Genomic DNA, 15,466 nt, shown 5'->3' with positions numbered 1-15,466 from the left:
TTGTTTTCAGCTAATGTGATGTGTTTCCAGTGGGGTAATTAATGTCACCCTGTTGACATGGCTCTGCCTTAACAAACATGTTAAGTACAGTTCTAGGATTGAAAATAAATAATTTAAACTGCTTCGCGTGAAGTTAACTTCACTCCCAGCTTGTTCGTTAGCACGGCCAGATAAAACAGTCGGTTCCCTCTGTGCTTATTTAGTCCTGTCACTTCTCGCACCTTCCATACTGTGAAACAAAATGACAAGTTGTAACAGACAGACATGGGAAACAGCTGCCTGTGTCACTGCACTCTAGTCTACAGGAGCCCTTCCAATGATGCCAAGCAGCCTAAGTAAGCCATTTAATGAAAACACGGGGATTTACTGGTGTGCAGAAAACCATCTTTTAAGGCTGGCCATCATCCTCTATCACGACAAAGAGAGATGTACCTGTTTGTCCCCACAGCAAATATTGAGGGCAGCAACATGCATACTGCAAGCTCTTTGTGTTTTCATAACTCAGTCTGCAATTGCCAATAGAATCCTAAAACCTACAAGCAGTGCAAATGTGTATTGGAGGCACAGTCCTGCTCAGGAGTGTCTAAATTGTCAGTAACCAAGGTAGATGGAACGTGAAAAAGGAAACAGAGCCGAAGAAGAGAAAAGAGAAGGATTTGCCCGAGGTCCTACAGCAGAATCATGACAAAGGCAGGCAGCTGCCGTGTTCAGCTCACAACTTTGGGGTAACATTGGGAGGTCTCATAGACCCACTGTGAAATGATGCAAAACTATGCTAAACTAGGTCTAATCATATTCAAGATACACTGACAGTAACTGAGGGGTTTTTTACCTTTTCCCTCTCTCCAATCACTTTATGTAATGATTATTTCATTTATTTAGTTAAGATACCAGACAAATACCCTGGTCAAATTGTTTAAGGGGAGTCTATAATTAGCTTAATGGTCTTATTTTCTAAAGTAGAGCACAGAGGATTGGTTTAAACCCATCTTGGCCCAGGCATTCTGCAAAACTAAGGCTTCTAACACAAACAACAGCTCAGTGCAATAGGAGACGTGATATTTAAGGCACCTTGTTCATGTCTGTACCAGAATCAGTTATACAAGCAGATCTTGTAATATCTACTTTTATATTTTCACAAAATATCCTTTCTCTTCTATATCTTATATAAGTCTTTCATATGTAAGCCTTTAACAAATTGCTCATGCTCATGTGCTCAGAGACACATACACAGAAATAGTATCATTATTCAAAAAAAAAGTCTGAGAAGGTTGGCAAAATACAGTTAAAATGTATTACCAAGGCTAAAAAAAAAAAAAAAAAATCCAAATTTCATTCTTAGCTGTTTTGCTAACATCAAAATTTTACCACCTTTCCTTAAAAAAAAATCATTTTATTGTAAATTAATATAACATCTGTTACCAACAGAAATACTGTAAATACACAGATAAGCACATATATTCAGAGGAAGAAGGAGAGAGAGAATAAGAAATTGTTCAGATCAAAGACTCAATAGAACAGTCACTGAGATCTTTAGAAAGAATCAAGTCTGACAAAAAAATCAGCTCAGGAGTTTTTCTAGCCAAAAACTGTCAATGTAGTCTACCAGGATCTACTGTATCTGTCACTCATAACTGCACTTTTATATTTAATCAAAAGGCTAATTAAAACTAAATGCCTATATATATTCCAGCTATATAATTATCTTTTCTAGACTATTACATATATATATAATACATATATTGACTGTCAGATGTAATACCTCTGTGAATCCTGTACACACCCATAATACACATTCTGCAAGTTGTGGATGAATGCATGTTACTTTGCTATAAAATAAACTCTTCCTGCACAGGCAATTAAACAGATTTTATTTTCCAAAATAACATATTCTCTATAAAGTGCTGCATACTGAAATAGCTGACAGGATTTACCATGCTGGTACAGCACAAGAACATATGCCGGGCGTTTTCTGCCACCGTGTGATACAAAGGAGGTATAGCGGTCCTCACAGCCTAAAGCCTCGGCAAGTTCAGCTAACACTGTGAGAGCATCTTTATTTGCAATTACAGAATAATGAAAAGGATTGACTACACAAAAACTTTCAGGTGCTCTTGAGTTAAAGCTAAAATAAAGTTAAAATTATGTTTATTTCCACAGCCCAAAGGCATGAATCCAAACAGAAAGCAGAAGCTCCTTGTGCTCTAAACACCTACGAACCTTCTCCCTTTGAATATAAACACGAAGTGTAAGCACTTAATAAACAGCCAAGTGAAAGACCTTTAGCAGACTTCCACATTCAAACCAAACTGCTACAGTAATATGTGAGAATAAATGGCACTTGCCAGGAAGAAAAAAATAAATGAAGGAAAGAGATAGCATAAATTCCTTTTCCTCATGGCAAAATTGTGGCTTAAGTTTGGGAGATGAAAGGAGGACAATGGCACTAGCAGAAGTTTGGAAGTAGAGAGTCACCAAAGAAGAACTGGAGAAAAACTAGGGCAGGGTGCAGACTGCATTTCACATGCAAGGTATCAAAAAGACATTTTCTACTAAAAGTAGCACAGGTTGGATGGCACCAGTCCCCAGTACAAGAGCCACAGAGGTAAAAGACGCAAAAGTTCAGCAAAAGAGAAGAAAAGAAGAAGAATAACAGACAGCATGTATGTTACCAAGTGAAAACTGCAACTGTTGGTGAGTGCTACAAATAACAATTTTCCTGTAGCTCAGCCCTCCTCTCCCCAAATATCTTTCATTTAACTTCTGACAGCTGTCAAAACAGAATGTGATACTACCAGGGCTCTAAATGCAGGAGAAGAGAGAGCTTCTCCTTGAATGTAATGATTTCACAAACCCGTGTTTTTCTTGAGTTTCCTCAATATCCACAATAACAAACATTCGATTTTAGGTGGCAATATTCAGACACCCCTGGTACTTCCCAAATAGCCCGCAGGTGAGCACACTGTTCAAGAAGATACTCCTGGACCTAAGAACTTACTAGGTGGGGGGTGTCTGCTTTTCAGACAGGGAAGTAACAGGGAGCCCAATCCTGTGAGACATGCAGAGTGCTCTTTTGTTCAGCAACATCTATTTCAAAGAGTTTCAGAACAGGAGGGAGTCGGCTCCTGTGACTAATACAACTTCTTGTATATCCCATATCAATAAGCTCCATGCAGATGTCCCTATATAATGCCCAAAGGCTTCCATTACACCAAAACATCGTTGCAGCTCTCAAGAGCACAAATTGTTGAATAGCGCAGTGGTGAACGAACTGCTGAGTGGCAGAGGTGGGAGAGCCTGATGTGTGCCACCAATGACAAAGGCAACTGTGATCATGGGCAATCTATTTCCTGAGCTACATCCCATCAGATCATCTGCTCCCATGCTGTAGTGAAGAAAAAGAAAGTAAAAAAGAAAACCTTTTACAAAATAAGCCCTCAAGATCCAACCCAAACAAGTATAGGGGGAAAGGAAGACAAGGAAAGCAAAGCACACAATTCCTCCCATCTCTGTGGGCAATCTTACTTAGTCCTAAAGGACAGGATTTAATTAAAACAGTTATGTCTGTGCAGATCTGCTGGTGCTATGAGAATTATTAAGGGCAATTCTGGTAAATGTGTTCTCCTTACAGCCTAGCAAAGAAGGGAAGTTAACAAGTGCACTTAAATCACAAAACCAAAAGGGATCACCATGATCCTCCAGCTCACAGACTGGCCATAGAATTTCTCCCAGAAACTGAAGACAGATTTTAAAAGAAAATACTAAAGACTTCTTAATGATGAATTCATCACGAGCCCCAATAAACTGTTATAATACTTTATTATGCCCATGACTGGTGTTTTATTGCGAGGCTGAATTTGCCTAACTTCAGCTTCCAGTCCCCGGATCTTGTTACAGCTTTGTCAGCAACACTGAAGAGCCCTCCCCCTCCCCTATATCAGATATCAGCTGGATCGTGCTCAGCATCAATCAGCCCTTCATACTGGCAGGGCCGATCTGTATGAAAGTAAATTTTTCAGCTCAACGCAATATCACATTGCCTTTGAGAGAAAGGCCATTATTCACACTTTATTTTCACTTCACCCTTGTACTCAGAGCTTAAAAACAAAAACTCAAAATGGATTTGGCACAATTCATATGTCACAGAGGCAAAGTGCTGGGAGCAGCAGACAGAGCTTTCATTCTTGAAAAGCTTTAGAGGATCACACAGAAAACATTAGCAATGGCTGATAAAATGAGTGCAATATGGGGTAATTATATCCTTCACCAGAATGAACAGATGCACACTGACTTCAGTAAAGCTGTGTCTATTAATGCCAGCTGAGGATCGACTCTCTCCCCTTCTTTTTTTTGTAATCAATGAAAATAATGCAAAAGAAAAGGTTCTGAGTAACTTCACAGCAATGACACACCCTAAAATCCAGGTTGCCCAGCTGAGCTTTGGTTGACTTTTGATTCCTTTCCTGATAAGCTCCTATCACCTTCAGCCTGGTCTAAGACCATGGTCAAATTAAACACAGTTTATTTTCTTGCCACAGGGAGAAGATTTAAAACCACATGTGATTACAGATCCACATACACTTTTCTTCCTTCCCCTTAATGGGGGTACACAAAAATAAAGGTACTCTTCAGTGTGCATCATGAGGAAACCCCAGGCAAGATGACCTAGTTCAGTGAATCCTGTGTTCATTTACAGTGTTAAGACTCTCCTCAGCATCTACGTGGAATATTAGCCTGGGAAGCCACAGAAAAATGATATGAAATGCAGGGTGAAATTCAAGCAGCTTCTCCAGCCCATGTTTCTAATCCTGCTGCTCTGGACCGTGAAGACCAAGGAAGAAATCTTAATCTGATTGAAACCAACAGCAAATCTGAATAGACTTCAGTAAGGACAGAACTGAAACTAGCACCTCGAAACAAACCCTAGTCCCCCATTTTACATGTCATGCAACCCAACAATCACTTTGTGGTATTTTCACACATATTCAGATTACATGCACTACATCAGACATTTTCCACTCGACACTAACTACAGAGCTTTGTTATTTCAATTTGTTAGTCATGGAGAGCCAACTTTAGGGTAAAGGCGACACACAGATAATATAACTCCTTTGCAATTTTTAAGAAGGCAAAGCTATTTCATTTAGTTTTTCTCTCCTTCAGCTTTGCTTGATACTACAGAAATGGAAGTTTTGCTGAGAAGGATGTTTGTGTGGGAATCTGCCAGCTCTGCTTTTTGTGTTTGTTGGCATAAGGCAGTCAGGTGGGAGTTCTTTATTAAAAATGTTATCAGTGTTTTGAACACAAAACTGTATTTTCACAGGAACTTGAATGACTTTTGCTAATGAAATCTACATTTTCTCCTCCGCTATACTGCCTGTATTTTCTGGTTTGGCATTGCTGCTATTGAGTTGATGATTCATTAAGTGGCTCTTTTCCATTTGCAAAGGGGAAAACTACCATTAAACCAGCAAATTAAAATCAATATTATTCCAAAAAATAACAAGTAGGGGTTGAAGTTGACAAGGATTTATGCTTTTTTTTTTTTTTTCCTTCTGCACAATGATTCTGTCCTTGAATATGCAGTTATCTATGTGCCTCTGAGGAAAGAATTTAATCCTTATTGTTCAGGATTACAATAGAAATATAAAAGCAAGACTGCGATTACACACACCAGTCAATAACTTACTTCCATTTCTACTCTTCAGCATTACAAGTCAGCTTGCTTCTCTCACAGATACTCATCAATGATTAAGTTACTTCAATTTAAATATAAAGTGTCCATGAAGCCTTTAGGCACAAACGAGTGAACATCTGTTTGCTTTCCTCCTACCCGTATACTTTCATAGGCAAGCTCTGGACTAATCCACACAGCATTCACTGGACTCAAACTCTGGCGTCACTTCAAAGACCATGGATGCCACTGCTTTGTACCATCCATCACTTCAAAAGCTTTTCCTGCTTCTGGACAACAATAATGGCACATTATAATGATTTGACTCATTTACTAGCCAAAATAAAAAAACTTGAAAGACAAAATAATACTGAAAAGAATGACAAAAATAATTTCTGTCTGCTGACAGCCTGACCAAGATGGAAGCACACAAAAACCTCAGATACCAGATGAAAATGAAGGTTTTAGGGACAGGAAGCAGTGCAGTGAATTCCTCCAAGCCTATGCTGAGGTATTGAAGACAGAGAAGACCTTCCTACCTGCCTTTCATTTGGCCAGAGGCCCACTGCAAGCTTGTACAAATGGCACAGAGACTCAAAAAGGCACGACAGTCCAGATCCAAACCAGACACAGATCTGAAGCCACATTGTTCGCATGAATGCAAATGGTGTCAATGGATAGAGAGGACACTTCTCATCTTTCTGATACTCTGCAAAGCAGCATTTGATGTGGAGAAACATGAGCTTTTTCATCTAGAAAAAACACACTATGTCAGGTGTTAAAACAGCTTGAATATTTTCTGGGAGGTTGTATGGGTACTTGAGGCTTCTATGTGCAGACTAACATGGAGATCTGATTTCCATGGAGGTCCTTTTCAAAATGTTCATGACACTGACTGGATCTGAACAGCCAGTTCTGCTTTTTCTTCCCCACCACCCTTGATCAGTTTTCTCTGTTAAGAGGGAGGTACTTTGGAAAATTTGCATCTGGGCGTAGTCTCCCTGTATACACCATACATGTTTATCTTTGTCCACCATACACATTTATCTTTCTGCAGAAGACCAGATTTCTTGTCACTGCCAACCTCTGGCATACCACTATTCACAAGGAACAGTTCTTATTGCACCACCTTAGTCATACCTTCATCTGTCTTGGCTGCACTACAGCAGTGTAAAATACACATTGTGGAACACTCCACAAGCTCCAGCAAGTCCATGCCTCTCTCAGCCACTTATCAAACCTATCCACTAGTGCATAACTGAGATTCCCACAGACTTTTCAATATAGTACCATGTTTTCATCCCCATCTTCAAAGCTCCCTCTGTAGAGACTTAGTATGAAACAGCAAGGTGCAGGGATTCTCTACAGCAAGGCTGATCCTCATACAGACAGGCATCTCAACCTTCTTTTCTATGAATTAAGGGCAAAAACCTCATTACTTTCTACAACATTTTCCATGTTATACTCCTCTGACAGAAACATATAGTGGCATGCAATTAATAGTAACATGCCTATTAAAAATAAGCAAACTGATAAAAACAAATCCTAACTAAAATTCTCAGCTGCATATGTTTCTTCCCAAAGGGAAAGGACAAGAGGAGAAATAACTTACAACAGATGTTAATCTTTGTGCTTAACACATTATGGGAAGGTGCTTCAAATACAGTGACAAGCACAGTATAAAAGCTTATATAAAATAAAACAGATTAACAACTATACTTATTAAGGGCTACATTTTCAGCCAGGCTTCTGCAAACCTTTCTTTTGAAAAAGCAATTTTGTTTCTGTTTTCTGCATGCATACAGTCAATGAATATTAAACACATTTACGAACCCCTTAGCTTGGTTATATACCATGCTGATTAAGTTACCTGAAATTAGATTATCTCTCTTCCCCTTCACTAGCATTTCGGCACATCCCCATGGAAGCACTTAGAGGGTTATATACCAGAAAGGTGCATGACATCCCTTAAGGAATTATAGCCCTTTTCTGATATTGTAAAAACTGCTTCACCCAATTCGATTATTCCTTACCCAAACAAACTATAAAGTTCTCTTGTCTCTCCATTGCACAATTCTCTGTAACTTTTTATACAAACAAGTATATCTGCTAGCTTCTTTTCTAGTTTTACAAAAGGCTGACTTGCATTTAGCAGTATTTTTCTACTTTCTAATGCCTATGCTCAGTCTTAACACATTACACTTAAAGATATATTTTCTTTTTCCCTTTTTTTTTTTTTTTTTTTTTACTTACAATGCAGAGAGAGGCTTTTCAGCAGACCAATCTGTTAACACATTTCTTCTAAAGTATACAGTGGCATCACACAACTTGGGTTCTGTCTATAGGAGTAATTTTGCTTTCAAGAAATCTTAAAGAAGTCCTACCACCAGGAAAGCCAGGGGTAGTGGTTGGTTTTGGTACACACATGAAGAGAATCAGCAGCTGTCAGTGGAACTGAGCTCAGGGAAACTTCTAGAAACCACAATCTCTGACTGGGCTCACACTATCCACTGATGAACAAACATACACTAACAAAACAGGCCCTGTCTCAAAGCAGCCTGCAGCCTAGTGACCAAAATCAGACCCTACTGAAATCACTACAGAAGATGAAAATTAAGCATCGCTTGACAAAAGTACTGGCCACAGGTGACTGAAAAATACGCACGATTCATCTGAAGTGGTTGTGCATACCTCTATCCTTTCAGCCCTAACCTGCATGACAGCTCCACTGCAGGCACCTGCTGTGCGACTCTCTGGTCTATTCTAGTCAGCAGTGTCACAAGCAAAGCCATACCAAGCCCTGCCTTCAACCAGCACTGGAAAAATAGGTCAGGGAAATAGCATAACAATCTGATTTAACTGCTACTCAAATCATCACAGTCTTTCCACTAATTTGAATGAGAATTGGATTGGGCCCAAATTACTGACAACAAAATGGGAGGTTTATTTTAATATCTTCATCATTTCATTTTAAATCTTCCATTCGAAGAACATAAAATAAGATTTCCCACATGCCTCCAGGTGGCTACAGTGTGACTTAAATTTCTATGTAAACCAGTTCAAAATAGACACACTCTCTGCACTGCAGCTGCAAATTGGAGCCCCAACCTGACATAAGGCCACTCCCTCCTTATAGTTTATGGGTGCCATAAAGCAGAGGAACAGCTCAAGAGTAAGCAAGTGCATCACCAATGTGTTTGAGTAGAGGACCTTCAGGATCTGCTGTAGAGCCTGCAGCTTCAAAACATCTCACACAGCTGGAAACCTCAAAGGCCAAAGTGAAAAATAAAGACTATCTGGAATTAACTTCCCAAACATCATAGCTCATAGCAAAAATTTCATTTATTTAATGAAAGGAAAAAATAATTTCATATTCTCTAAGAAAAAAAGGTCTGCCAAAGAGGCTTGTTTTGGCAAATAATGAATGCCTAAAGAAATACTGTTGGTATTGTGCAATGAACTTGTAATTAATGTTTGTTTGCTCACCATTTAATAGCAGTTCTGCACTAAGTGATGGGATTTTGTTGCCATTTGTGAATGTGCAGATTTTGAAACTTCATTCCCCATATGGAAGAACTCCCTGGAGGTCATATCATAAACCCATTCAAAGGAACAAAGCAAATGACAAATATATGTACAAATGTGGAAAATGAGAAAGCTGTATGTATTATTTTATATAAGTACTTTTAAGTGCCTCAGTTTACTTGTGTGGCATTTTCCTGCTTGTCTGCATAGATGTAAATCAAAAGAGTCTGTCTAGATGAGGACAGTGAAAGCATCAAAAATATAAAACTCATTTAAATGTGATGAGGGCCTTTTAAATGGAGAAGTCCCCTGTTTCTTTCTTGTCAGCATGGCAATGTTTATGCCTCTCATGCCTACATCTAAATCTAAAGGGATTCTGAAATCACGACAGGATAATGAGACTGGCCAAAAGGAGAAATAGCAGGTAGTAATCAGTGTGCTGTCAAGAACGCAGACACTGACTTGGATTAATCCTGTTAATCTACATGCACCTGAAATAGAAGTGCAATCTGTCCGGCTAAGAGTGAAACCACTTCCAGAAGGCAACTCAGAGACAAGTAGGCTCCCTAATATGGCAGGGTTCTCAGAAGGATCCAGACTTTTCAACCTCTCCATTGACAAGAAGAAAGGCAGCAAATATAGACAGGCTCAAACCAGTTTAGGTGATTGCCACTGTGACTGCCACTGCACTTGCATCAACTGCACCTAGACTTAGCTGCTTGAGTAAATAAATAGTCAGGCATACAGGTGGGCTTATTGAAGCCTTTGCTGCTAGGGTTTCATTGCTATTAGGGCTCCACACAATTCACTGTTAAAGCTAGACTTCACAGAGATGGAGGTCAGGGAAGGTGCAATACCTTGCAGAAAAAGACCCAGCTATAGTTAACATGCATGAGTACAGACGTTGTACTGCTTGAATTGTTCGTGCGAAATACTATGGACTATTTGGTAGCGGAGTGATGAATATAATTTTGCTTTGAAAAGGCTGTCCTTTTAATTTGCTGCTACACAGGCACCCAAAGTAGAGGTTTTAGCAAATGCCAAACTCAGCTGGACCCTGCTTGTTAGTATGCTTGGGACACAGTGGCAAAGCTGCCTTTCACAAAGTCAGTCCTACAATGCTAGGGTTGTGCCACTAACTCAGAGCAAGGTACAGCAGCCATGCCTGTCACCCAGTGGGAATAAAGCAGAAGTAGCCGTCCTGCTCTGTAACCAGGCCTGATGCGTAATAGCTGGGAGGACATGCACTGTGACAGCACACAGTGATAGCTTTACATTACTCTGACTTATGGGTATATTAAATATATTTTGAAGGCATGTGACTATTTAGTTAGAAGCAAAACTTTCCACTTGTAGATGAAAACTTGATCTTGCTTGAGGCATCTGGCAGAAAGCTTTGATGGGAGTTCTCTGCTAAGAAATAATATGGAAATTTTAAACTTCTCTGTAAGCTTTGAGTGGGAGAGCAACATACAGACCATGGTGACCTGCAAAGGAGGACACAGCCTGTAAATGGGGCAGTCTGTTGCTGAGGAAGGAAGTATTGGCCTGTGAAAAAGCCAGAAATAACTCAGAACATAAGATGCATCTCTGATAACATGGTCTTACATACAGCTGCCTACTTAATTTTTAGTTTTGACAGAAATGAGATTGCTATGTGGTTGTTTCCCATGCTATGTATATGAAATAGAAAACTCAGTGAACTATGGCTTAGGGTTGCTGAGGAAGGGTTGGTGTTTCATTAGTATTAAGTATGATTGCACAAACAGGTCTGAAACTGAAGGCTGTATTTTCACAAAGTGAAATACAAACGAAAACACTGCCATGAGCTAAACATCAAGACAGAAAGGATATGTGTTCTTTTCAAAAAGTTGAGAAAATAGGCTTTCTCCACTTTTTCCAATTCTTCAAAATTGAATCTAACAATGAATGAAAATTCTTCTACTTACGAAAGTATAGAATATTGATGCTTCTCTAAGGGCAGCATTTGCAATGCCATCATCATTGCTGAAACATAACCTTAATGATAATTTAAGCCCCTGTTACAGGTCTTTCAGTTGCTCTTGAACCTCATCTATTTTCAGGAGCAATCTGCTCATCTTTAACACCCTAAAATGGCAGAAATCAATGTGTTATTATGCTGTAAGAACAACTGCAACACAGAGTCTTGAACTTGATAAGAAAACCATAACCTTCTTTTATGTTCACAATTTTGCCTTCCACAAAATGTAATTTAAAGAGAGAATTTAAGAACTTTATCTTGGAAATACTCCTTCCTCCAGGCAGATTTAGCTCACAGATCTTCTACCAGATTCTGCCACTAAGAAAATATTAGGAAAAAAATAAAGGAATAACAGGAAGACCCAATATTGACTTCAGTGCTTGAGAAGAATTCCTATATGAGAAATAGACCTCTAAGGGCCACATAAGGAGAAATATATTTATGCTTAATAACCATGAATTTGAAAAGCAAATCGCAGACCTGCAGCAAAACCCTTGTTGAAAATTACATCCAAAAATTTTGAGAAAGAGGGTTGAAATGGAAAATAAATTGTGTGGTTACGGAAACAGTGAGAGATATTTGGAAAAGAAAACACAGCTTGAGAAGATTTTTTAAATCTGTGAGTGTAACTCCTACCCAGACAATTTTGCCTCAGTCTGGCACCTGAGTTCATTGCACCAAAACTTTATACCAGGGTAGACAGGAATAAGGCCAGTAAGAGTAAAAGAATGTGTGAGGCTAAATCTTGAGCAGAAAGGTTAATACTTCCACCCCTTTTTTAATTACAGAATTGAAGATTTTCACTTCTGTGATTTGTGATTCATCTTATAAAGCATAAATTTGCATTTCACCTTATGTACCTTGTTCTTCCACAATGAATCTACAGGTTTTTTTATAGCTTTTCATTGTGCTAACAATATGCTCCCAGAAGAAGACTGATTTATTTTTTTTTTCATTAATTAGAGAAAATCACAACTCTGCAATTCACCTCACTGAAGGTGAGGTTTTTATTCAGCAAAATGAGTGTGCTGAATTACCCAGGCCTGCGCATCAGACAGGAACAGATCAGAATACATACCAAATAACACAATCCCCCCCTTTGGAACTGTATTTTGTACCTGAGGTAGCACTGCTGGTCCTTGTCCTGCCAACCTCTGCAAGGAGCTGACCTGAGGAACCTTAATGGGCACTGCAGTGATAGTTCCCAAAGTCTGTTGGAAGAAGAACAGTTGAACACAGCTTAAAATACTTGCACAGGTTCCCCAGACAGAATCTGCCCAACCCAGCAGGTCTCCTTCCAGCTCTTTGTCTCTTCTCGACTTGTGATGGAAAGGTGTAATACATCCGTCCATTTGAAGCTCTCTCTCTTATGCCTAAAGAGTCAGAGACTCTTCCTTCTCTTTAACCTTCTCTACAAAGCTCCTTTAACTGAACCCTACTGCCTCCTTAGAGCATTTGGTAATTCTGAGTAAAAAGGATACATCTCTCATTGTTGTGAAGATTTTCTGGTACACAAAGAAAACACAAGCATGCTGCCATGGCTGAAGGCTGTCTAGGCACTAGCTTGTTTCCAAGAGATCTGAAGAAAGGTGAAATGCACCACAGTGAAACTTCAAAATATGCGTTGGGAAGATGATGCATTTCATGGTTGCCAGGGTCATAGAAGAAGTTCACTGTGTCTTAGTAAATAGTAAATACTGAATTATTAAAACTGAAAGCTACCTATAAATCTACTACAGCACACTGTAACACAACATTCAGCTAAGACAACATCCATTTGAGCCAACACAGCAGCTATTGCTATCCACACTTATTTTCTCCACTCACATTTCTCTTGGTTGTATAATAAATTAATCCAAAACTTATTTAAGATAGAATATAATAGACTATTTCTGTTGGAAGGGACCTACAATGATCATCTAGTCCAACTGCCTCACCAATTCAGGGCTGACCAAAAGTTAAAGCATCCAAATGCCTCTTAAACACTGACAGGCATGGGGCATTGACCATCTCTCTAGGAAGCCTGTTCCAGTGTCTGACCACCCTCTCGGTAAAAAAATGCTTCCTGAATGTCTCTACATTTAACTCCCTTCAAAACAAAAGCATTGGATCACAGCCAGCAAGATGAAGTATGCTAATTTAATATTAATCCAATCTGGTAATCAAATTTCTCAATAGAAAGAAAACTACAATGCAATCAGCTTGAGGAAAGCAAAACCGTTACAAGTCCATGCCGATATGTTCTCCTCAGACTGCAAGAACAGAGTGGTAAACCAGCCTATTTCATTCTAAGTACAGAATCTGATAAGAATACCATGCATTTTCATGCAGAATATTTTTAATAAACTTGTCCTACAGAGTTTATATTTTTACTTCTGCTACTCCTCTTGGAGACATTTGGGGGTGTGATGTTCTATATTCAGCAAAGATTAAAATTAGCATAAGATTTGCCTGAGTTAAACAACAAAAAGAGCTGCACTATTATAAACATGCAAGACAATTTTTCCTGAGTACTCATGGATTATCAGTACCCTGGATTATGCATGGAAAAATATACTCCATCTTTGGCTCAAAACTTCTGTCTTGAGCCAAGGGCAGGGGGAGGATGCATGGAGAAAGCAGCATTCCCACACATGGCTGCCAGAACAAGTAAGTTACATGTTCCTGAAGAAGTAAAGGTATTGGCCGCAATGAGGAACAGAATAGGGTATTTCCACTGCAGTTATCATTACAGGGTGACACACTGAATAAAAACAATGGGAAGGATACTATGAACTATCTGAATGAATTACTTCTTTGCCCTGTCAACCACATCACAGCCTCACCCACTGGGAAGAACAACATGATGAATTCCTGCAGTTTGGAGAGGAGGAGAACTTGAGCTGCCACCTGCTGCTATTGCCATTTATTAGACATGTCACAACTTCCTGTTTTAAATTAGCATGAACTAAAATTAATTCAGCACAGATAATTGCTTTTTAAGGTGAATACCAAAGTGAACTTTCCAACCCACACTAGAGGAACTGACAGTTTGTTGTAAGTATGATCTACATTTTCCCTCCATCCCAACACTGCTTATACATAAAATGAAATTTCTTTCACAATGGAGTAAAGCATGAGTTTTCCCTGGAAAAACCAGGAGCACCACAACTTCTCCTGGGCTGCATATATGCCCTCTACAGGAATTCTGTACAGAAGTGCTACAGAAGGTGCAGCAACACTTAAAGCACGACCTTCCAGAATTCTAGAGAACTTCTTGTTTAACTTAAAAGGAAGTTAAACAAGAAGTTCTTCCTTCTGGAAGGTAATGCTTTAAGTGGCTGCACCTCTCATCATTTGTATATGTTACCTGTGACCTTGCAAACACTCATTTTGACACTCCTATTCCTACAGATACACATGAATTTGCAAGGATTTCCAAACTGGCCAACGGAATGCCATGTATTAAAATATGTATTGTTCTATGTTTCAAAACACTGAACAACTGAGCCAAAAGGAATGGCAATGAGAAAAGAAACAAAAATGCCATAAAACTCCTCCACACTGTTTTCTTAGCTTCACTTTAAGACAAAGCCAGGATGTATTGTCTGTGGGTATCAGAAAAATGAACTATCATTAACTCTGTCACCTACACTCTCAAAAAATTTGTCCGATTTATTTTCCTGAAGCAGGAGTTCTGCAGCAATCTTGAGAGAAAAAAAAAACAAATTATGGCTTTCTTAGGTTATGACATTTTCAGTGACAAAGATGCAACCTCCTGTTTACAAACAGTTTTAGAGTAAGAATCTGTTATTTAATATTCAAAGAAACAATCTCAGTATAAGACTCATATTGCCAAGGGAAAATTCAAAACCTTAATCTCACATTAATAATAACACTATAGTATGTTCAGAGAGAGAAAAACCTAAGAATCTATTTTACTTTTACTATTTACCTTGTTTTGCTACTGTTTCCCAGCTTGGGCAGTAAATAGTTCAAGCTGTTGTATCAGCAGAATTCAATGACAGAAACCTCTGTACTTCTCCTGTAACACATTTCATCTGTTATCTCAGGGTACTTCACCTAAGTCAGTATCATCGTCTCTGTTTTAGTGATGAAAAAAGTCAAGACTTAGAGATAAAATAATGTTGTCAGGGCCAGACTGTTGTCCAGGTGGAAATGCATGCCAGACTTCTTTCTTCCAGTGTCTCATCCATGTGATTGATTATTGATTATCTCATCTGTGGATGTAGAGTCACATCTGAGTCACCTCATTTTAGGTCAGG

General features: G+C 39.0%; 1 protein-coding gene across 1 annotated transcript in view; it reads right to left on the bottom strand.

Annotated features, from left to right (window-relative positions):
• The window catches only part of PHF21B (PHD finger protein 21B), a gene marked incomplete at its 5' end in the record, with an annotated part of 39,905 nt that extends 27,493 nt beyond the window's left edge, over positions 1–12,412 (bottom strand). Inside the window, one exon of the mRNA XM_010020101.1 lies at positions 12,320–12,412. Coding sequence (XP_010018403.1) covers positions 12,320–12,412 — 93 coding nt within the window. The remainder of the gene's footprint in view (positions 1–12,319) is intronic.
• Positions 12,413–15,466: the final 3,054 nt, after the last annotated feature.

The sequence above is a fragment of the Nestor notabilis genome, unplaced genomic scaffold, assembly GCF_000696875.1.
Source record: "Nestor notabilis isolate BGI_N333 unplaced genomic scaffold, ASM69687v1 scaffold20858, whole genome shotgun sequence".
NCBI lineage: Eukaryota > Metazoa > Chordata > Aves > Psittaciformes > Psittacidae > Nestor > Nestor notabilis.
This window is presented reverse-complemented; position numbering and strand designations above follow the sequence as displayed.